General features: G+C 43.3%; 1 protein-coding gene across 6 annotated transcripts in view; it reads right to left on the reverse strand.

The window, feature by feature from the left end:
- Window positions 1-1,100: 1,100 nt before the first annotated feature.
- SGMS2 (sphingomyelin synthase 2) overlaps window positions 1,101-23,044 on the reverse strand; it is an 88,946-nt gene continuing 67,002 nt past the window's right edge. For all 6 annotated transcript variants that reach the window (XM_047798604.1, XM_047798602.1, XM_047798603.1 and 3 more), the window contains 5 exons: window positions 18,385-19,084; window positions 14,390-14,507; window positions 8,730-8,883; window positions 3,024-3,190; window positions 1,101-1,734 (listed from right to left, as the gene is read on the reverse strand). In XM_047798604.1, coding sequence (XP_047654560.1) covers window positions 1,531-1,734; window positions 3,024-3,190; window positions 8,730-8,883; window positions 14,390-14,507; window positions 18,385-18,839 — 1,098 coding nt within the window. In that variant the 5' untranslated portion in view covers window positions 18,840-19,084 and the 3' untranslated portion in view covers window positions 1,101-1,530. The remainder of the gene's footprint in view (window positions 1,735-3,023; window positions 3,191-8,729; window positions 8,884-14,389; window positions 14,508-18,384; window positions 19,085-23,044) is intronic.

Genomic DNA, 23,044 nt, shown 5'->3' on the forward strand with positions numbered 1-23,044 from the left:
ATAATGACAAATTTGGGGATTTTTTTCATTCGAAGTAGAGGGAAATTTTCACCTTCAGTATAAACATAACTGCTTCCCTTCCACCCTCACTGGCGTCTCCACCCTCAGACTATAGTGTTGATGGTTTCGTAACCTTAAAAGTTTTCTAAGGTTACTAGAAGTCCAAAGAAATTAAGCCAAGAATTGTCCAAAAGATTCAACAGCATTAAACAATGCACTAAATCTGATCGGATTTTTAAAAATCCATCTTTTTTTTTTGCATCACCTGAAAGAACTTTAGAAACAATTATCTCCCTTTACTGAGCAGCTATAATAACCACCTAACAGACTGATTCCAACCCCAGATTATAGTGCAGCACCGTGGTGAAATTTCAGGGTCAACGTAAACTTACCCAATTGCAGTATGTGTCCTTAGGACCAGTGTATAAGAAGCTGAGGCTCTTGCTAAAAGGCAAGGGTGTATTAAACTTTTAGACTCCGTCTTGGTTTTTCCATAAAGCAGAATGTAACTAGGAAAAAATGGTTTTTGGTGAAATGTGATCAACTGTATTTCTGAGTTCCAATTAGAAGCATGAAAACAGACTTTACACAGGGAGTGACCTGGGAGCCAAACATAGGCTTGTTGCCCAAAGGGCACGAGCGTCAGTTCACACACACACATGTATTTTCAGCCTGTGCCATACTGTCGACTGCCCTGGGGGTACAGGTGCAAACTGACGAGGCAGAGAGCAGAGAAGGGTGTACCCCAGGACCCCTAGTTAGAAGCAGCCCCATGGTTCCTGTGTATCTGTCATAGAGACCTTAAAATGAGATATTTACACATGTGTAAAATCTGTGGGGTGTGTCAAACACTTTTATATTAGTTCACCTTTTTTAAAATTATACAATTATCAGTTAAAAAAAAAATAAAGTCAAAGTGATACGTAGTACATTGGGTGGTAGCCGCAGTACACGTTCCCAGACCTGACCCTGACCTTCCCGCGACAAGGCAGAAACAAGGTTCACCCCACGTTCAGTCAGCCCGTGGGTCTTGGCCCTCGCTGATCAGCCGACTGCTAAAAACCACGCTCCACGTTAGGTGATTCTATTTACACAGTAGCTGTATACATCCAGATATTTTTATTTAAAACATTAACAAATTCTTTTGACCTTGGAGGGAAAGAAAAAAAAAATCCTGAAAAAACTCTGAAGTAGAGCGCTTTAGTGGAGAGAGACTGAGGAAAGGAGTAATATGTTCTTTGGCACCTCTTTAACAAGCTCATTAGTAAAATCCCAGTTGGAGGGCTTGTCACCAATGAATGAAGAGCCGCAGGAAAATATAACTTTCTCAGGATAATACAAAACCAGTCAAAGGGTAATACTTCGTTCATCTTTCTAATCATTTGCACAAAATTTGGTCCGCTTCTTCATGTACCAGGCAGTTCTCCTTAAAGTAAAAAAAAAAAACAACAACAAAAAAAACCAAAACTATACCTTTGGTTACAGCGATAACTCTTTTGGTATAAGAGCTGATGCCTTTGTTTTTGCTCCTCAGGTAGATTTCTCGTTATCTTCACCGATCTTCTGTACCCGTGAATACTTCTTGCAAGATGATTTAAAGCAGCCAGGAGGCCAGGAGAGTGGCCAGGAGAAGCAGCAAGGAATTGAGCCTTGCACGTTTTTCTCGAAAAAATAAAAGATGGGGAACCACCATGCTCGAGACAGGAAATTAGTCTGTGAGGAGACCTTCAAGTTCTGTAAAAAGTAGGGGAAAAGTAAAATGAGACATTTTTCATGATTTGCACCCTAATTTTTTCTTAATTAAATTGTTCATTGCTGCGACTTAACAGGGAAAGCAGCGGAATTGGGATTATGAGGCAGGGACTGTCTTTGCACCCTGGCCCTCACACGACTCTGACCCCAGCCCCCACCCCCTCACCTATTTCCCTCTGTGGCTCAGGCACATCTTCTGCCTGGGATTCCAGGAAGACCGGAGCCTCAGGAATGGATGCGAGAGCTCTCTGGAGGGAACAATTTTCAGGGCGTGTGAGTGCTCAGGTCTATGGGTCAAGGAAGACGCAAGAGTTAAAGGAAGAATCACAAGCTTGAGCACATCTAAGGCAGAAGATGAAGATTCTGGTTCAGGGGTGTCAGCTGACATCTAGATGGAAGTGCAAGAAGGAAGATGGAAAGAGAGCCCCAAAGGTAAAGAAAGCAATCCACAGAGAGGGCATTTCTTAGTGGGCACCAGTAACGAAGACTCTAAGGATTTAAATCCTTGGGGAATGCCATGTTTCAGTTGCCCACAAAGTCTCCAAACATTACATACATCAGATAAGATGGCCTGACCAGACTGTCCCAAGATGAGTCAGTCATGGCACACAGACAAACTCTATCAACACCGAGGGCATACACAGAGGCTGGCAAGACACAGAGAAGGGATCATTTCGTCTTGGGACCAGAGGCAGAGACGGGGAGTTACGAAAGGCTTAGCACAAGAGCGGGCATCTGAACAAGCTCTTTCAGAATGAATGGAGGGAGAAGAAAAAAAGGTTAGCTGAGAAGAGGAGGCAGCAGAAACAAATTAGGAATGATAAGAAGGGAAGCCAGAGCGCACAGTATCACCAAAAGATGTACCAAGTCCAGCTATGCGTAAGCTGCTTGTTTTGCCCAACTTTTAAAAACAGTTTCTGTCTTTCCCTCAAATTAGGTTATTTGAGGGTAGAGTGTCTCACCTAGCTGCACCACAGTGCCTCTACAGAGGAGACCTTGAAAGTTTTACTTAATTCTGAACTCCTATTAATTAGTTGAATTAGCAAACCACCATGCTCTATAATTATACAACATTTTTATCCTTAAATATCATTTATATGTGACATTCTTTGTATCACGAGGCAATCACTACTAGAAGTTTAAGTGAATTTTGACCTAAACCACCCATTTCGGCTGCAACAGCAGTTATTCCCAGGAAGCTATTAATATGAAAAGGAGTCCACCGCATGGCAAGGAAGGGAACTATCCAAGGATAATGTCACTGCTCTCACCTTTTCATTGGCCATGGAATGGTACCACCAAAAGAGCCGTGTGGTGATGTAATAGGCAACGATCACATCGACAGTGTAGTGTTCGTGCGCCACAAGAATGCAGATGATCCCAGCGGCGCTCAGCAGCCAGCAGATTAAGTGGTACCACCAGAAGTGGCGAGGTGAATCTGGACGGCAGAGAAATCACAGAGTTAACAGGATTCCCAGAGACGGATTTACCGATGAGCCTCTCTGCTAACCACCTGAGAAAAATCTAAGGCCGAGGAGTCACCAAAGGAGGAAACGGAGAACCCAAAATGAGTCACTGGGAAGAGGCCAGGATTTGCTCAGGTGGTGGGGGGGGGGCGGGAAGAAGAGGGGACTGTTGGTAGCAGGTCTGACAGTCATGCCTGGGGAGGGTGGTGACACAAGATACTCCAGGCCTTGCCTACCCTGTTTCCTAATAAGGAAGAGAACAGAAATGTTTCATGTTATGTTGGAATCAGCTCATCCTGGCTCACAGAGGGGCCCTACCAGAAAGAAAAAAGGAGAGGTCAAAAGAAAAGACAGCTGTCCATGAAAACGGGGGAAGGGATGATAAAGCAAGAGTGATTTCAGGTCTTATATGAACTTAATGTGGTTTCTCCATGAGCGAAAGGGCATTGCGGCTAGCAAAATTTTGCGTCTCAGCAATTTCATACTGTTATTGCCTTTCCAATAGCAGCTATAAGACACCCTCTACGTAACGCTTAGGATTCTTGCCCATTCACTTAGGGATTTGAGGCTTACCAGTGAGGCCACTAAGAAGTTTACCACATGGGTCAGCTATAAGCAAGAACGAAAGCCCCCCACCCCACCCCCTACCCGCTCGCCTTCACACACAAGAGGGAAGGACACAGGTGTGTATGGAACCAGACCTGACTTCTACCTTTTTGTTTTCTTGAATGATGGTTTCTTTTTTCTATTTTAAAATTTTATTGGCTCACAAGATTAATAACCTAGTATACTGGAATTTATATTTAATAATTTGATATTTCATTTTTATATTTACAGTGATATTTACTTTAAAAGTGTGGAAGAGTGGTTGAAGAGCAAAAATAAGATCTACTTCCGGAACTTTAGATGACATATCAAACTAGGTAATCATTCCAAAACATAAAATAGGAGTTCCCGCTGCGGCATAACAGTGCTGGGACACAGGTTTGATCCCTGCCCCAGGACCCTGGGTTAAGGATCCGGTGTTGTCGCATTTGAAATTGCAGCTCGGATCTGATCCTGGCCCAGCTCCATATGACGTGGGGCAGCCAAAAAGGGGGAAAAAATAAATACATGAAAAAAATGCTGTTTTTCTTCTAATCCTAAGTGGAGCAGTAAGGGGATAAACCTGTAGTTGCATTTCACTAGGTTCTGACAGATAAAACTCATAGAATACAAGAATTTTATAGCTGGAAGACGCCTTACTCCTGTAGCCTGGGGGGCTAGCTCCACTCCCCACAATTGTTCTGTTAGCTCAGAATGTTAGAAATGGAAGGAACATTCAGAAATCTGGAGATTTCACTAATGATGCATTCTCCAGGGCCACAGACCCCATGCCTCCCTGAAGTCTCTCACCAGCCCTGCTTCCCTTCCTTACAGGTCATCTGGTATTTATTCTAAAAGTTCAAAATGTCTGAACGAACCAGATGCTTTTATCTTTGTTGATCTGCAAGAAGCAAAGCTGAAGTAGGCAGGGAGTATGGAGGTGGTGCGAGCGGTCATTTTACTACTTGTGAAATTGAGAATGAGGTTTAGGACCAGCCACTCCTCTCCCATAAAGATGTATTCTCGGAGTTCCCATTGTGGCACAGCGGAAACGAATCCAACTAGGAACCATGAGGTTGCCGGTTTGATCCCTGGCCTTGCTCAGTGGGTTAAGGATCCAGAATTGCTGTGAGCTGTGGTGTAGGCCAGCAGCTGTAGCTCCGATTTGCCCTCTAGACTGGGAACCTCCATATGCCTCGGGTATGGCCCTAAAAAGCAAAAAAAAAAAAAAAAAAGTATTTTCCGTAAGCTGCCACACTGGGGCCACTGCTGATTAATTGAGAACACTGGCTGTCCCCAAGAAAAGATTTAATAGAAACTATTTGGAAAGAGAAGTGGCAAAATGGCTATCCTCTCTGCTCTCTCATTCTACCCACAGGGATACCACTGAGCCACGAGGTGATAACGCAGTTACTGATGAGCTCCACTGCCCCGGTGGCATCCCAGGGCTAGCCGTCAGAGAGAGAAGAGGAAGAGGGAGGGAGGGAGAAGGAAGTGGAAGCAGGGGTGGGGGGGTGGGGGAAGGGTAGAGGAGGGGGAGGAGGAGAAGTTTTCTTAACTAGCAAGACTTTTGGTGGTACTAAGAGCTAGACTGATTTATCCAGGCTAAGTTTATTTATTTATTTATTATTTATTTATTTATTTATTTATTTATTTATTATTATTTTGTCTTTTTTAGAGCCATACCCGAGGCACATGGAGGTTCCCAGGTTAGGGGTCGAATTGGAGCTACAGCTGCTGGCCTACGGCGCAGCCACAGCAGCTTGGAATCCGAGCTGCATCTGTGACCTACACCACAGCTCATGGCAATGCCAGATCCTTAACCCACTGAGTGAGGCCAGGGATCGAACCCACGTCCTCATGGATACTAGTAGGGTTCATTAACCACTGAGCCACGACAGGAACTCCTATCCAGGCTAATTTTATAAGGAACCTGTGTCCCAATGATACTATCTGCGCAACAGTGTAAAGCTCTACTCTCGTTAGTCCAAAAAATGATCTTGGTCCCACGTTTTCAAGTACTCTTATGACTAAATTCAGATCAGCTCCCGACGAAAGAGTAAACAAGGAGAGTCCAAAATGATCAAAGGGCAGGAAAGCCAAAAAATACATATATATAAATGATGCATCTAATTCTAGAAGCAGACTGCTGAAAGAAACCATTGGAACCACCGCTTACTCAGAATAACACATGGTGTAATTTAGAGGGTGACTGTTTCTCCTAATTGCATAGGAAATAGGTGTAAACATGGAATGCCCTGTTTACATACAGGACAGGTTCTAAAGTTAGGTTCATATCAAGCATTGCAGATTGGGCATTTTGTTTCTCACTCAAACCTGGAAAAAGCAGAATATAATTCTTTCCTTGCTGTACATGATTTTTAAAACCTCAAGCTAAATCATAACATTGGGAGGACAATTCTACATATTGCATTAGCCTTTATTCAAGTACAAAAATAATTGCAAAGTTTCCCTGCTATTGCTCTGAGGTAAAACAATAACAATGAGCAATACACTCAGACTCTTCTTTGGCAATTCTCTAAGATCAAACAACTTGGGTTTCCAACTATTCTGAAAAGAGCCAAGAAATTGATAATGCAACGTCTGCACTCAGCCTGCTTGAGTTTGCATACCCCATCCTCCAATTACTAACTGTGGACCGTGGCTAATTAATTCACTTTCTCCATGCTTAAGTTTCCTCTTTGAAAAATGGAGGAAAACAGTGCTTCCCTCATGGGGTGGCTACAAGGATTCTTCTACCCCAATTTTTAAATTTATTAGCATACAGTTGATTTACAGTGTTGTGCCAATTTCTGCTATATGGCAAAGTGACCCTGTCATAAATATATATACATTCTTTCTTTAACATTATCTCCCATCATGTTCTATCCCAAGAGACTGGATATAGTTCCCCAGGCTCTACAGTAGGACTTCATTGCTTACCCATTCCAAGCTAGCAAGATGTAATAATTTACATCTATTAATCCCAAACTCCCAGTCCATCCCACTCCCTCCCCCCAGTGGCTACAAGGATTAAAGGAGTTAATTTCCATCGAGGGCTTAGAATAGTGACACGGTACAGAATAAGTAATATGTCTACTCGCTGTTATTGGTAACACCATTTGGTCTTCAGTTATTTGTTTAAAATGGACTCTTAGTTTCCTGGGGTATTTTCCCTTCCTTCCTTGTTCCCCACCCACAGTAGCTTCCCTCTTAACATGCAACTCCTTCCTGCCCTCATCCTCATCTTCTTCTATAAGCTTTATAGGATCTACAAGTCAGAGAGAGGATCCTATAACCCAAGGGCACCTCTGGCCTGGAAAATGACTCATCTTCCCACAGATGGAACTTCCCAGAGCAAATGTTAGAGTGAGAACCACAGGCAACGTCAATCACTCTGCCTGCCGCCCAGAATCGTTAACTAGGTACTAGAAATGAGGAATTTCAGAAGACTGAAGTTTGAGGAGATACGGGGCACAGACAGAACAAGGGTCCTCCCCTCCGCTGCCTCCTCAGTCGTGGGAGAGCAGACCTAAGGGAGAAAGGTGCAGAAGGTCCTCTGCCTTGAAGTCAGACAGTAGGATAAAGGCACTTAACATGCTGTCCTCCCTCCTCAAAGTTTGTATGTAGCATTAGGAAGAAAACAATTCAAGAAGCTACACAATTCTCACCCCCAAAAAGTCTTACTTCATCTACTACAGAGATGCTCATCTCTTTTTTTCTAGTGCTTTTAAGGCAGAATTAAAACCTAGAGTCCTGGAAAATCTAGGGGGCAAGAATCCACGTCTGCGCCACTGGAAGATCCACCTCGATGAGCCTCAACCTGCTGGATTAATGACAGGCCCAGAGAGGAAGGAAGAAAGGCAGGACAAGCAGGACAGAGAGGGAGGCACCTTGCCTTGGTCTCTGCCAAAGACCTTCAGCACATGCCATGCGAGTAAAGAGAACTCAGAGAAGCCGCCAAGCAAACACTGGCACGGGGTATCTTGGAATTAAAGATGCAGGTTAGTACTGACCAGAGTGGTAAAAATGGAGGGAGATGCATCACTTCTTCAAAAAGATTTTGAGATCATGAGCCTAACTATACAAAAGCTCAGAAAATCTACAAGAAGGGGATGTGCCAGGCCACTAAACCCAAATACAACCAAATAAATGGACAAGATTACTACAGCCAAAAAAAAAAAAAAAAAAGTTCTGAGAAAAAAATTCTAAGAATTCTGTATAATGGGAATTAAGTATATAAACAGGGAAAGAGACTTCACAATTCTCATCTCCACGTTGCTTTTTAAGAAGAAAATGGTCAGTGTTGGTAAAATGTTCCATGAAGATGCCGATTAAAGCATGAAGGCTATTGTAAAATGATGAAGTTAGGATAAACGGGGACAAGGAATCTGTTCAAAAGGGGAAAGATTAACTGAAGTATTTGGAATGATGGCATGGATGTCCCACACAATGGAGATGTCATTCAAATGTCATTTGGTTCTGGAACGCACTGGTTCTTTCTGCAGTAAACTTAATAACTAATCTTAGAGTTCCTGTTGTGGCTCAGCAGAAACAGATCTGACTAGTATCCATGTAGCCAGCAGCTACGGTTCCCATTGGACCCCTAGCCTGGGAACCTCCATATGCCACGAGTGTGGCCCTAAAAACACAGAAAACAAAAAAGAAAAGAAAAGAAAAAAGGAGTTCCCTAGTGGCCTCGAGATCAAGGATCCCATGTTGTCACTACCATGGTGAGGGTCTGATTCCTGGCTTGGGAACTTGTGTACTCTGGGAGCACAGCCAAAAAACAAAACCCAAAAAGCACACATCCCTCTCTCTTTCCATAGCTGTCAATTCCAATAGAATGGGGGCTCCCATCAGTTTCAGGGCAGGGGGACCCCACCCCCACAGCAATCGAAGAGGTGGGAATGAGGCATTACTTACATTCTTTGATGAACAAGTAAGTTAGTGTCAGCACGACGGTGTGACCGCTGAAGAGGAAGTCTCCGCACAAGATATGTGATCCAGTTATGGACAATCCTCCACCAGAGATCAACCGTAGAATCCGCTGTACTTTTGCCTGAGAGTCTCCATTGAGCTGAATGACACAAGAAGATCAGGGAAAAAATTCACAAGCTGATAAAATCATGTTTTAGCCAAATTTGTCTGATATTTAGAAAGGTCACCAAGTTGTTTTTTTTTTTTTTTTTAACTTATGGCAATCAGAATCCAAGAGGGAAGGGCCTTAACTGGGTGTAGTCATTGTATTGGCCAGTTTCGGCAACACGTTTTAAATTATTCAATATGTTACTAATAATATGTTTTGGAGGTGGTGTGTCCTTGGGCAAAGCTTTCAAAAATATTAATAACCAATGACTTCACCACAGGTATGCATTAAAAAGATCAAAGCTCCTTTCTTTCCTCTTTGCAGGAGGAAGTCAGGGTTTCAGATAGTTAATATTTCATTCAGCTGCACTCGACATTACTAATATCCTACAGTGTATTCATGCCTTGTGTTAAGTGATTTAAAAAAAAAAAAGGAGTTCCCTGGTAGCCTCAAGTGTGCATATAGCTGTATCAACATCTGATCAAAAGATTAATAGTTAAAAAGAGGAGTGTCAATAGGTTCAACGATTTAAATAGGTTTGAATACGATGGATGAGGGATGTACCGGCAACTTTAAAATGAGTATCTCTGATCAGGAAAAACATCCTCCGATGTGGCAGGGAGGTCAGGAGAGCACACCCTTGGGCAAAGGTGCAGAAGCCCCGAGAAGCTCGGGGAAACCATGACGTCTAGGGCAGGAGTCTGAGGCAACAATCATTGTGTCGTGGCACAGTGCAAATGAATCCGACCAGGAACCATGAGATTGCGGGTTCGATCCCTGGCCTCGATCAGTGGGTTAAGGATCCGGCATTGCCATGAGCTGTGGTGTAGGTCGAAGACACGGCTCGGATCTGGCGTTGCTGTGGCTGTGGTGGAGGCCGGCAGCTGTAGCTCCGATTCAACCCTTAGCCTGGGAACCTCCATATGCTGCAGGTGGGGCCCTAAAAAGACAAAAAAAAATAAAGTTTTTATCCCATTACAACTCTGGCATACAGATATCACTTATATGTGGAATCTAAAAAATACGAGTGAATATAACAAAAGAGAAGCAGACTCACGGATACAGAGAACAAACTAGTGGTTACTAGTGGGGGGAGGGGGGAGAGGCAAGACACAGGTGGGGGAGCAGGAGGTACAAACTACTGGGCAGAAGAAAGGCTAAAGGATGTATTGTACAGCACAGGGAACACAGAGCTCAACCTTTAAAAACTGCATGAAATAAACAAACCAACACGCTCCCCACCCCCGCCAAACCTGAGGCATAAAGGAAAGAGTAGTGGACTACACTGGAGTACATGAAAAACTGGGGGGCCAGACAGAGGTTCAGATCAGCCTAATATCAAGTAAATGGGTTTGGGAAGTTAAAGAATGATACTCAGAAATAAAATGGAGTTAGAGTATACACGGGAAGAGAAATACAGGAAGACAATAACATCGTACTCATTTGGGACCTGGGGGGGACAGGTGTATGACATGGGGCCTTTCATACTCAAACGGGCCCTGACACATGGCCAGGCAAACTATGATGGTGGTTAACCTGTCTTGTGGTGTAGACCGATAGTGTCTAGTTCAAGTGGACACACAGCGAGGGAGGAGGGTAAGATGTGTAAGATGGATGTGTAGACAGGCTAGGAGCAGGGAAATTGAGTCGGCCTCCAAAGCACCCTATCTGGTACAATAGGAATTAGGGCAGGATTCTTTGCCTAAGCCTTTCCCATTAAAAAAAAATTGTACGGATCTGGAAAGCTCTGGTATTAAGGTGACATTTTTACTTTTTTTTTTTTTTTGTCTTTTTGCCTTTCCTAGGGCCACTCCCACAGCACATGGAGGTTCCCCGGCTAGGAGTCGAATCGGAGCTGTAGCCACCTACACCACAGCTCACGGCAACGCCAGATCCTAAACCCACTGAGCGAGGCCGGAGATCGAACTTGCAACCTCATGGTTCCTAGTTGGATTCGTTAACCACTGAGCCACGACGGGAACTCCAAGGTGGCCCTTACTTAAAAGACAGACAACCCCAGGACTGGGTGAGAGTTGAGAATAAGGCTCTGTAGCAGAAAATGATGTGCAACAGGCCTGGAGGGCAGGGAGAGAAACCGGAGGTTTCGAAGAAACTTAACTTTCTTCACAGGTTTGCTTAGGCCAAGCCCAGCAGGCAGAACCAAGAGAACGTATGTATTTTATCAAGAGTTGACAGTCCTCAAACCAAACATGCCAAGGAACAAGTGGCCCTGCCCTGAAAAGCCAGGATTGACACAGCAGTTAAAAGGATCCTGACCCAGGGAAGATAAGGACTGTGCACAGAATTGCAGGGCTCAGTTCAGGGGCCCTCCCTGAGGAAAGGCGAACTGCAAACCCCATAAAAGCTTGTGAAAACCCTTGATGTGGAGGATAGAATCTAGCATGTGCTTTATCACATCAGCCACAGACCTGCAGGAATTTCTGGCCATGCAATTGGTACAAACAACTGTCCACACCGAGAACGAATAAAAAGGTACAAACACTCGACCTGACCATTGTGTTCCCAGTTTAATAGGACACATTATTCTTCATTTCAAAACCGCAATAATTTTTTTTTATCCACGCACCCATCCCAACTCAGGACTTGAGTTTTCTAGGGGCAGAAAACACTTTGACTTTTTTACTCGGGATTAGGTGGATCCAAAGGTGTAAACAAAGAAGAGCTAAGGACGGCCACGCACGCGTTCCTCCCCTTTCTTTCAGCAGTGCTGGTGGATGGAGATTTCCGAGAGCATTTGATTCAACATGCCTTTACAGAACAGAGGAAGGGCTCTCTTGCACTTTCTGTACTTTCTCTGTTCTTAATTCCTCAAGCCTGTCACTGCTATCTTCCAATGTCAGATCATGCTCAGCAGAAATGCTAACTAGAACCTCAAGAAAGAACAATTTTAAAAAAGACCGAAAGAAAACTGGGGAGGGGAGGGTAACAGTAAGAGTTGGGATTAATGGATTTTCTTCTAGTTCTGTTCTATTTCATTGAGGCACCCCCATCCCACTGTCACCCACTGCTTAAGATTCGAGTTCCCTCTTCGTTTCCTCATTTTTTTCAGACCATTTCTTTGCCATTGCTAGATATGGAAAGGAAGATGTAGGAAACTAAGAGGAGAAGCATGGATCCTAACAGCCAATGCAGACAGGGCTCAGGGCTCTCAAGGGATCTTCAAACTGAGACCCCCACACACCATTCCCCACAAAAGTAAATAACAAGAAAGCTCAACCCAGCTGCTGCCAAACCAGAAGCCTAGCCATCCACGCCATCCCTTCAATTTGGAAGAGAAGCCCTTTGGACCTCTGTGGCCAGGAGGAGGAGGAAGCCTTCTCAGGCAAAGGAATGTAGCTGTGCTAGCCCAACATTCCTATGGCAAAGAGGGCTTGAAAAGGTAAATCATTTCATGTGATTCCTAATAACCAGGTCAATATTTTATCTAAACAAAAATTTTAGAACAAACATTTGGTGACTGCAAACCAGAACCTGGGTGGCTGGGATAGAGCAAATTGTATAGCCAAGGCGTTCAAAGGGAGAAGGCAACTGGAAAATGTGAGAGCTGAAGATTTTACTAAGCCTGTCACTGTGATGGCTTCTGTGATCACATCCAGTGAGTAATAAGTAGTATGAGGCATCAAACACTAGATCAAACATCCTCCCATAGCAAGTGGTTCCAGGATACACAGTTCTGTTGTTGCTCGTAGTCACTGAGGGCATTCTATAGAGTCAGCAACAAAGGAGACAGGCAGTTACCTAAGAGTTTTGTAATTGCAAAAACCTAAGGAGCCCTCAAAGCCAGCGGCCGAACCACATTTAGAATGCAGTTCTGACTCCTGTTCTAGAACACTCCATCATCTGCAATCAAACAAAGTGATCCGTGTTTGCTTTGCTGAACCATGATCCAGCTGCCAAGAGCCTGCTGATGCTCCAGGAAAAGGTCTTTAGGTCTTGACAACTGAACATGGGAGCTGATTAGTAAGAATGTTCCCAGAGCTTCCACTGTATTTACCGTTTGGTTATTCAGCAGTATATTTGCTTCTGTCGCTTCTGACAATTGCAACTCTTCCTCAGAAGACAATCTTTTAATTTACTTTCTTTCTGTAATCATAGCAATTCATCCCTGCAAACCTCGCCCGTTACTAGGAAGGGCTTGCCTTATTTCTTGCGGTCATTTCTTCATTTAACCTACTGCTCTAACCCCTCAGAAGGGTTTATTATGCTTCTGAACTTCTCCCATGCCTTAAGTTAGCATCACAAAAAATCAACCAATGTTTACATTCAATATGTACACTGTTTTAATTACAGACATTTTTTGCTTTGATGGCTTTGGAAAATTATAGCCTCTCCAAACCACACCTATATTTGGTTAAGGAGACTGTTCACTTCTTCAGAACAACTCTATTTTTCCTTCCACCTTGGACATCTGCTTAGTGTTCAGTAAAATATGCTGGACTCCATGCCCTTGTCCAGAAAGCACATGATTTGTAAGTTTCCTTTTTTATAAACCAGGGCACACTGGGGTCTGAGACGATTAAGAACTCTCTTGAGAAATGACTCTACCTGGAGAAACTATAAATCCTGCTGAACCCAGTTTCAGTATCCAGTCTCACAGTATCTCAGCAAAAGGCCGCTCTATCTTTCCAGTTTCTAAAAACTCTGAGGTCATCCTTGACTTCCTTCTCATAAACCCCTATCCAACTTGTTAGCATATCCTGTTGGCCCTACGTCAAGATGTGTCCTGAAGTGAAAGATGTCTCACTTTCGCTGCCAGCCTCAAGGTTCAAGTTCCTACAATGGGCCACAAAGGCCCTGCAGGAACTGTGCCTGCATCACCTCAACTCTTTCACATTCCACGCAGCTCTTCCCTGACTGGGTCTCCCAGCTCTTCCCTGAACGCACCAAGACTAAGTTACTGCCTTGTCCTGGGCTTCTCACCCCATCCAAGTGGCTCACTCCCTCATCTTACTGAAGAAGCTTTTCCTGACCACTTTATAAAACGGTACCTACCCTCATAGTTCACCCTTTCGCATCTATACTGTTTTCCATCTGAGAGCCCTCGACTTCGTACCATGTAACAAGTTACGGCTCTATTTACCCATTGCCATCCTTCAGTAAGAATACGAGTTCTTGGAGGAGAAGAATTTTGTGTTGGTCTTTGCTGTTACCCAGCGCCTGGTGTATTTACAGGAGCTTAATGCTTTCAAAACGAATGCATGCATGAATGAATACGCGAGAAGGCAAAAAAGCAAAGGGTCAAAAGATCCAACAGTAGCTTCCAGTTAGCAGAAAGTGAATTTTTTTTAATGTACGGAAATGCTGATTTTATGAAAACATTTTCATTTCTCTTCCCCAAATCTAAAGAAAAAAGAAAACAAGCTAATTTCAGCTAACGCAGATGAACGTGTCTAGAAGAATGTCTAGCAGAGAGACGGGGCTCCATCACTGTTTTCTTCAAGTCCTGTCGTTCGGACGGCCGTCCTGAGGGGCTTACCTTGGGAGCACATTGGAAATGCATTCCGGGCACAGGGAGAGTAGTGACGTACATCGTGATACAGCGATACAGGTATAAAGTTCCAATGATAAAAAAGAATCTGCGCCCCACTATTGACCTAAAAGAAAAACAGGGATCGGGAAACATAGGTTGACTGGGTGTTGTTGTTGTTCCTAAGGCAATACAAAATAATGCTTAGCAGAATAAAGAACGATTGCAGTTTTCAGAACCGAAGACTCACACTGCGTAAGAAATCTAGGTCTGTGGGGAAGGGGTCTGTGACGAGCGGGGGAGGGAAAGTGGACTAAAGGTTCCGGACAACCAACCACCCCTCTGAAAAGAGGCACCCTTTGCCAGAGAATTCAATGAACCTCTCTTGCTGCCAGTCAACTCGCCGTGTTAATAAACGCTCTCTTGAGAACACAGCAGAGGTCTAAGCGAGCCGGGGTCACAGAGGAATTGACTAATGAGCTAGGGTGATACTACATAATTGGGCACATAGGGAAGTGGGACAACTCATTTAACCTAAGTTATATAAGCAAGGTTCATTTAAGGAGCCATCCAAAAATATTCCGGCAAGAGGTCTCTCGGGGCGCAGCGGGTTAAGGAGGGTTAAGGATTCGGCGTTGTCACTGCAGCACCTTGGGTTTTTGCTGTGGCTTAGGTTTGCTCTCCGGCTAGGGAACGTCCACAGGCCACAGGTGCAGCCAAAAAAAAAAAAAAAAAATTTTGACAACTTGGGTATGAACTGTTTTGTCTTTGACTCGAGAAAGTTTCAGAGAATACTATTTTAAAGATGTTCAAAGTGTCCGTGGGTATTTCAGGATGTTTAAGAATGAAGCTGTGGGGAGTTCCCGTCGTGGCTCCGTGGTTCACGAATCCAACTAGGAACCATGAGGTTGCGGGTTCGATCCCTGGCCTCACTCAGTGGGTTAAGGATCCGGCGTTGCTGTGAGCTGTGGTGTAGGTTGCAGATGCGGCTCAGATCCCACGTTGCTGTGGCTCTGGTGTAGGCCGGTGGCTACAGCTCCAGTCAGACCCCTAGCCTGGGAACCTCCATATGCCGCAAGTGCGGCCCTAAAAAGACCAAAAAAAAAAAAAAAAAAAAAAAAGCGAAGCTGTGAACTGATTACCCTTATTTTATGCTCTCCTAATCAAAAAAGGCAAAAAAAAAAAAATCCCAAAAGTTTGTTTTCACTTTACATGCCATGGTGGAGACAGCTGTCTTGACGAATATTAGTCCCTCTCTTCATCACCTCAATCCTCATCTAAGGCAGTGGCTCCCAAAGGATGGCTTTGAGCACACTGCCCTTCAAAGGGAAGGGCTCTGCCCGCTGGCATCACTGCCTCATGGGTACTGACTGGGCATCAAAAGCTCTGAAGATGACAACGTCTATTCTGTTGTGAATTGGAGGTGGGTCTATAATTCTGGGCTCTGGGGATTAAGAGATGGGTGGGATCCACGAAGCCCCTAGAATTACGAGAAGTAACTTCCCTAGTACATAAACTGTGTTACTCCAGATCTCCTATTTTCAGAGCTCTCAAACTTCCAAAACCAGTCCTGATATAAGACCTCTAGAAAAACACATAGCTTCAGGCAAGTGGCCTATTTTAACTTTTCTCCAAGCCTGTGGTCTGCCATGGATCAAGGTCTAATTCAGGTAACTGTTGGGACTTCTAATTTAAAGAATTATGTACAAACATAATTTCAGCTGCCTGTTTCCAACAGCTATTTTAAGCATACTCTAGTATTTCTGGGGTCAAAATGTAGGAGAAATGCCACCTTGAATGGCTGATAAAAGTATTTATTTATTGCAAGGCCATTTCTTTCAAAGCCTTGCTATTCTAGCTCTGCCTTTTCCAATACGGAAAAGGAACAGGTGATAAACATTGCTGAGTCTCTCCATTTGGTTAAGTGAAAAAAACTATTCACCCTTTGATTCAACCCCAGGTTCAAAAAGAATGCTGAACTGTGCTCCACACTGTTAGACAAGGGGAAGTTAGAAGCAGGAATTATTATGAGTCAATTATATTGATTCCAGTATTCAGAGTTCAGCTGTATTCAGAAGAGAACATTAACTTATAGCTGAAATATGCACTCTGCAGCCTTATTTAGAGAAAGAACTACTGCCCGTGATTATTTTTCCCCAAAGCCTTGAAGGTGCTTTTGAGAGAGAGAGAGACAGAGGGCAGAAGAGAGAGAGAGAGACTGAACAAGCAGAATTTCTTATTCAGCTGTTCAAATCAGGTTGTACAAATTACTCCACTAATTACTAAAAATATAAAGTCCAATTCTACCTGCAAAGTAAAAAAGGAACATTAGTGTGATTTCCTCAAGTTTTAACTGATGGGTTGTGACCAAAACAGTGGATATCATCAGGTTGTGTGGCTGGCCTGTGTGACAAGTTTTGATGTGACAAGTCCTAAGGTGACGGCCCTGGAGAGGCAGGTAACGACAATTCTCTGGGTAAAGATTCAGAGACTCTGAGACTGTTCAGCAGTTTGGAAGCCAGCTACTTATTGCACCCTGGGAAAATTTCTCTTTTTACACATATATGTGTAAAACTTTGCTCTAAAATAAAGGAGAAAGCAAATATTTTTGGCACAAGCTCTGTCCCTTATATTCAGTGTCAATTCCAGACACTAAAAAGACAAATGCCCAAGTTTAACAAATATACTGTTTGCTTTTAGCGTAAAGCATGTCATCGCAGCTTCAGCAAAAAGTTCTCCTACTAAGTAAAAGACAGTTGATCTTTTGCTATGTCTTACACTCACGCATATTAAGAAAACACATCAAGAGAGGTATTTTGAAGAAAGTGCATAGGAATGACTTCAGTGTGTGGAGTAAGTTTTCAAAACTGCCAACTCACAGGTGGGGAACTCTTTGGCAATGACTGAATTCTTCAAATCTCAAAGCAACCACCAATGGAAAGAACAGAGCTTATATTCCTTCTTCAAAAAATGATCTTTTGGCATTGACACTGAAATCCTGTTTGACTTTGAACTGTATTGGCCATGTTAGCATCTATTACATTTTCAAAAGCTTGTTTGTGGGTGACGTTTTGAACAAATTTATATTTGTAATTTAGTTACTAGAATCTTAGCAGAGAACAAATAATCTGAATGATGACTGAGAAGAAAAGGGAAACTGAGGAGACTTTTTCTTTTTTTTTTTTTAATGGACTGGTCGTCAGACTTCACAGGGAAGCAGAAATAATAACCACTTCAGAACTATGTCCTATTTTTAAGCGTCTTCAAAGTAAAAGTACCTGGCTTACTATTTCCTGATTGCTGCTGTTCTAAAACAACAAGACTGAAACCAGCGAACTAAATGCTCCTTTGTGATGGTGTGAGGAAACTGGAAGGCACGTTTACTTTAGAAATCTAAAACCCAAGCCGCATGGGCCCAGTTCTAAATAAATGCAGCTTATTAAACAAACTGCTAGTGCTTCGACTGCCAATAGGCAAAAGGAAAAGAAATGTAAAATCTGGGAACTCTTGAAGAGAAGCAAATCTCAAAGCCTGCTATTGACTACAGACCGATAAAGTCATCACATCATGAGTAATGGAGAAAAAAGCTTCCCAGCCCACTACTTTCCCCACCTGTCAAGAGCCTGAAATAACACAAGCATGATGAAGCGAATGTTATTCCTCTCCAAGCCTCTTAATTTATCATGCAAATACCATAGTGCCAAGTGGCCTGAAATCAGAACTGCTCCTTACATTTATAAACTCAATCATCCAGCACAGCACTTCTGCACTTTTCATACACAGCTGCCACTGTCACACAGTTGCTCAATAAATGCTTATTGAATAATGGCTGCATTTATTGTGTTGTAGATCTATCACTTCCTTTCATCAAGTGCCTGGATAAGACTGAATTGATCAGATAGACCCAAGAAAGAGAATTTCAACTACCTACCTGGTCAAGTAGAAACTAACAGCATACTCAAAAAAACCCCCCAAAACCCCCCAAAACATGAGACCTTACTTACTTGTATCTCAGAAACAGCCACTGGGTAATCCATAATCCAACTAATATAATCCCATTTATTTCTGATACAGAAAATGCCCATTTCACCCGGTCTATGTAATCAAAGAACTTGTCTGGGAGTGGAGGGCTCAGTTCCTTGGGAGGGACCCGCTCATGCACAACCGTGATCATGACGGTTGTCAGGACGAGGTTGAAAAGAGCGTACACGAAGGCAATGCCCGTTTTCCACCACTCTAGGGGAAATTTGTTCCTTGAGTCAGTGGGCATAGCAATTTGGATATAGTCCGGGTACTTTTTGGTGCCCTTTCGCAACCCGTTGGATAAGCTCTTGGGTTTCCCGTTGCCATTTTTGTTTTCTTCTTCAATAGGTTCAGCAGGTCTGGTGTACGTGTTTGCAGGCTCACTGGTCTGATTTTCCATATGTTCTTCAAGTTTTGCTGTCTCTATGATATCCATCGTTCCCCGGTGTTCAGGTCAAAAATGAGAGGGTAAAGGTCTTGTTCTTTGTGGAAACTCAACTCTTTTGGATCCTTCTATTGCCGAGCTCAACATGGACCCTCACAATGGGTTCTGTTCCCTAGGACAGGACGCAGAAGGTGGCCACCTGACTACTGTGCCACCCATGCTACCATCTGCTGTACCTTCACCACTTTCGGGGATGGAAGCCAATTTTCTGTCCTCCAAAGATGTTATAATCCCACCTGTGAAAATAAAACAGCACTCTGTTCAGAAAATGTGCCTGTCCAGTTGTCAACCCCTCCAAGGCAACAACATTATCAAAATAAGGAAACAAATACCAAAGCCATTTGCTTTATAAATACATCGCCAGAACAGAGTCAAAGCTGCTGAGATGGAGTTTATTTATAAAACATTGAGTTGTTTTATCTTGGAATTCTTCTCTTTTTCAGCTGATGTCAGTATAAACAGGAACATTTTAATAATCAATGCCTGTTAAATTTCTTTAAGTCCAGACCCAGCATTGCAAGCCCTTCACCAGGCAGTATCACCTGTGCTAACTATGAAGTCATAATAAGCTAGAACCTCCCCAGAGACCACACCATTCCTTCCCAAGATTGCATGTTTTCTATAAACCTTAGAGAAAGAATACAAAACTGATGAGTTGCTTAGGTACATGGAGTAATTGTTCTTCTCTGCATTTGTCAAAACGGTCAAGTTTCTGTTTTCTTATGAAACATGGCATCTTTCTAAAAGTGACTACTTTTCAGAACATATTCAAGAACTGTACATTCAAGGTATTTTAAATGGCACTATTTCCATTTATCCTTTTACATCCAGACACGCACGCCATACAGAAGGAAAACCGAGGGCCTTCAAAACAACGCAGTGAAAAGATCCATGAGGCTCTTAGCTCTGTCCTGTTTAGGGAACAAATTCTACTTGTTACTGGAAGGATAAAATAATTGACTACAACTAACCTGGTACATTAGTCGCTAACAACATTTTGATGCAGCCACCACAATTTCTACCAAACAACAGAAACGGGCACCCAGAGGATCAGCTCAGGGCACTTACCACCAGGACACGGGTGAAGAAAGGTGCCGTCTGCTTAAAGCACCACAGGCTCCAAAGAGCAATGACTTCTCCACAACACAGAGCACCAGCACCAACTCTTTTATACGTGCTAGCAACACGGCCCCAGCTGTTCTCAATTTAGGAAAGCCTTATTTTAGTCCTGCTCCAGAACCCAGCCACCTGAAGAGGTTTTCAAACCCCATAATTAGTCCCCACCCAGAGCACACTGTACAACTTAAGCACAATCCTTTATTTCAAAGACCTCCCTTTTGGGGTTAACATCAGGCAAAAAAAAAAAAAAAAAAAGGGAGGATGAAAAACTCAAAGTGGTGACAGCTCAGCTTTTATTTAAGCTCAGCTTTTATTTAAGGGAAGAAAAAGGGAATAACAAGTTAAAAGGGCACAGTCAGTATGGACAGGCAGTATTTGTTGACGGTTGTGGATGGCAAGGGGATCAGCTGCAGTGTTTACTGTGCATATAAGTGTCCTGGCTGCTGAGGGGTGTGGGGGCAATTAAAAAACCACCCCCCCTCCAAGCCGAACACTCACCCAAAGAGCTCAAAGTCTAACTGAAGAGGCAGAACAAAAGGACAAAACTTTGGAGAAGGCTGATTGGCATAATGTAAGAAAGAGAATGAGGTGGCTCACTAGACTAAAATGTAGCTTTAGATGTGTCTCTAAAGATGTGGCCACAGAGAGGCACAGTCCATTTCTGAGGAAGCTAAAGCAGGGGGAAGGTTAGCCTGGCAGTGAAATGGGGGGTGACCGGAGGATGGAGATTGGCTAAGAGGTGTTCCTGAAAGGACCTCTCACCTTTCTCTTGTACCCGAGAAAAGCTCTCGGCTACTCACACATCAGAGCAGGGTGAGGAAGGGCAGGTTCCCCCCTCTGTAAAACAGGGCTGACAGACATTCTCTGCTGTCGTGTCCGAGCACAATGCTGTAGGAAGAGGAAGTACCACGAAGGTATTTTCAAAAACAAACCTTCAACACCAGGGAGTACCACTGCGAGCGGAGGTACCAAAGCATTAACTCAGCCATTGCCTGTCTCTTTCTACCGACTTCAGGCTACACCACTCATGACAGCTTGCCTAACTTTCACCTGAATTCCACCCACTTTTACTACTCCACATCTGCTCCAAGCCTGGTGTTCGTAGGTGAAAAGAAGCTTGTGATTTTGAAACCCAGGTCCACCAGTGGACATACAGGTGGTTTTGAAAAGGTAGCTACCCAGTTCTAGAACATAGAATGTAAAACAGAAGAAAACAGTTACTTTTTTTTTTTTTTTTAAAGAGGAAGCATTCAGTCACCCACCTCCTGGGACAACTGAGACAATGACTGAAATAATTAATCATGAAAAGCTTTGTGCCCCTGGGAATAAGAGCACTCTGTGAGTACAAAGGCCAGTTGTCGTCATTAGTGGTGAGACTGATGTTTTCCTTGGGGTTTTGTTAAGAAGATTAAGGATTCATCATGTGTCAACCCATCTTGGGACACAACGTTTGTCATCAAGAGGTTGATTACAACATACTCATTCCGATGGTGATACCTTCCTACCAGTAAGTGTCTAGAAAGTGATAAAAGCCACGACAGTTCCTCTCGAGAGATGGCAATCCCATTATGTCATTTGTTTAGGGTACTGTGCCAGGGCACAAAGCACATGAAAAGCTCTCCAAGTCCTTCTACATTACACAATATGGAAGTTAGTCTAGACAATATTTTGAAAGTTTAAGAACTCTATAGCCCAATCTTCCTTTTGAAGGCAAGTGCAAAACTCTGAAACTTTTAGTACAGTGATATTGTTTTGTTAGGTTGTCTTCATTTTTTAAGAACTAAGTATAGAGGGTGCAGTAGGTTAAGAATCCAACTGCAGGAGTTCCCGTCGTGGGTCAGTGGAAACAAACCTGACTAGTATCCATGAAGATGCAGGTTCGATCCCTGGCCTCACTCAGTGTGTGTTAAGAATCTGGCGTTGCCGTTGAGCTGTGGTGTAGGTCTCAGACATAGCTTGGATCTGGCGTGGCTGTGGTTGTGGCATAGGCTGGCAGCTATAGCTCTGATTTGACCCCTAGCCTGGGAACCTCCATGTGCCACAGGTGTGGCCGTAAAATAAAAGACCAAAAAAAAAAAAAAAAAGAATCCAACTGCAGTGGGTCAGGTCACTGCAAAAGTGTGGGTTTGATCCCTGGCCCAGAGCAGTGGGTTAAAGGATCTGGTGTTGCCACAGCTGTGGCACAGGTTGCAGTTGTGGCTCAGATTCGATCCCTGGCCTGGGAATTTCTGTATGTCACAAGTGCGACTACAAAACTTCAAAAGAAAAGAAAAAGATGTAAGTATGATTTACTCCAGAAATGCATGAAAGGTTTCAAATTAGGAAATAACTGCAATAAAATATAAACATATGTTAAACAGAAAAGATAAGATCATCTTGAGTGGAGCCAAAAAGGCATTTGATGAAATATAGGAAAAGAAGTATATATAATGATGCTCTTTCGATGCCAGTATCACTCATTTTAGCCATGTAATCTGTGTTCTAATAGCTAGTGGAAATAAATCTTACAGTGCCACTCTTTCTTTTTCCGCTTTTTTGTTTTTAGGGCCGCACTTGCGGCATATGGACATTCCCAGGCTAGGGGTCAAATCGGAGCTGTAGCCACCGGGCCTACACCACAGTCACAGCAACGCCAGATCGGAGCTGCATCTGCAACCTATACCATAGCTCACAGCAACACCGGATCCTTAACCCACTGAGCAAGGCCAAGGACCAAATCCACGTCCTCATGGATGCTAGTTGGGTTATTACCCACTGAGCCACGATGGGAACTCCCACAGTGCCACTCTTTTCACCCCTAATGGAACTTCAGAATCAAATTCCAAGAAAATTCATAATTTTGCTTCTATACTTTATTTCTATCACTTCTATTATAACAAAGGGCTTGAACTTACCCTATTCATATACATTAGTCATTTTTTTCTTAGTAATCCACGAAGTATTCTTTTCTAAAATTTGACAGTGATTCTAAGGTTCATCAGGGAGTAAAAATGGGAGCAGCAACAGAAGGGCTGTGGCAGTAGATATCAGATAACATTTATACAACCAATATTGGGGCAATGGTACCCAGTTATTCT

This window comes from Phacochoerus africanus, chromosome 10 (genome assembly GCF_016906955.1).
Source record: "Phacochoerus africanus isolate WHEZ1 chromosome 10, ROS_Pafr_v1, whole genome shotgun sequence".
Taxonomy (NCBI): Eukaryota; Metazoa; Chordata; class Mammalia; order Artiodactyla; family Suidae; genus Phacochoerus; species Phacochoerus africanus.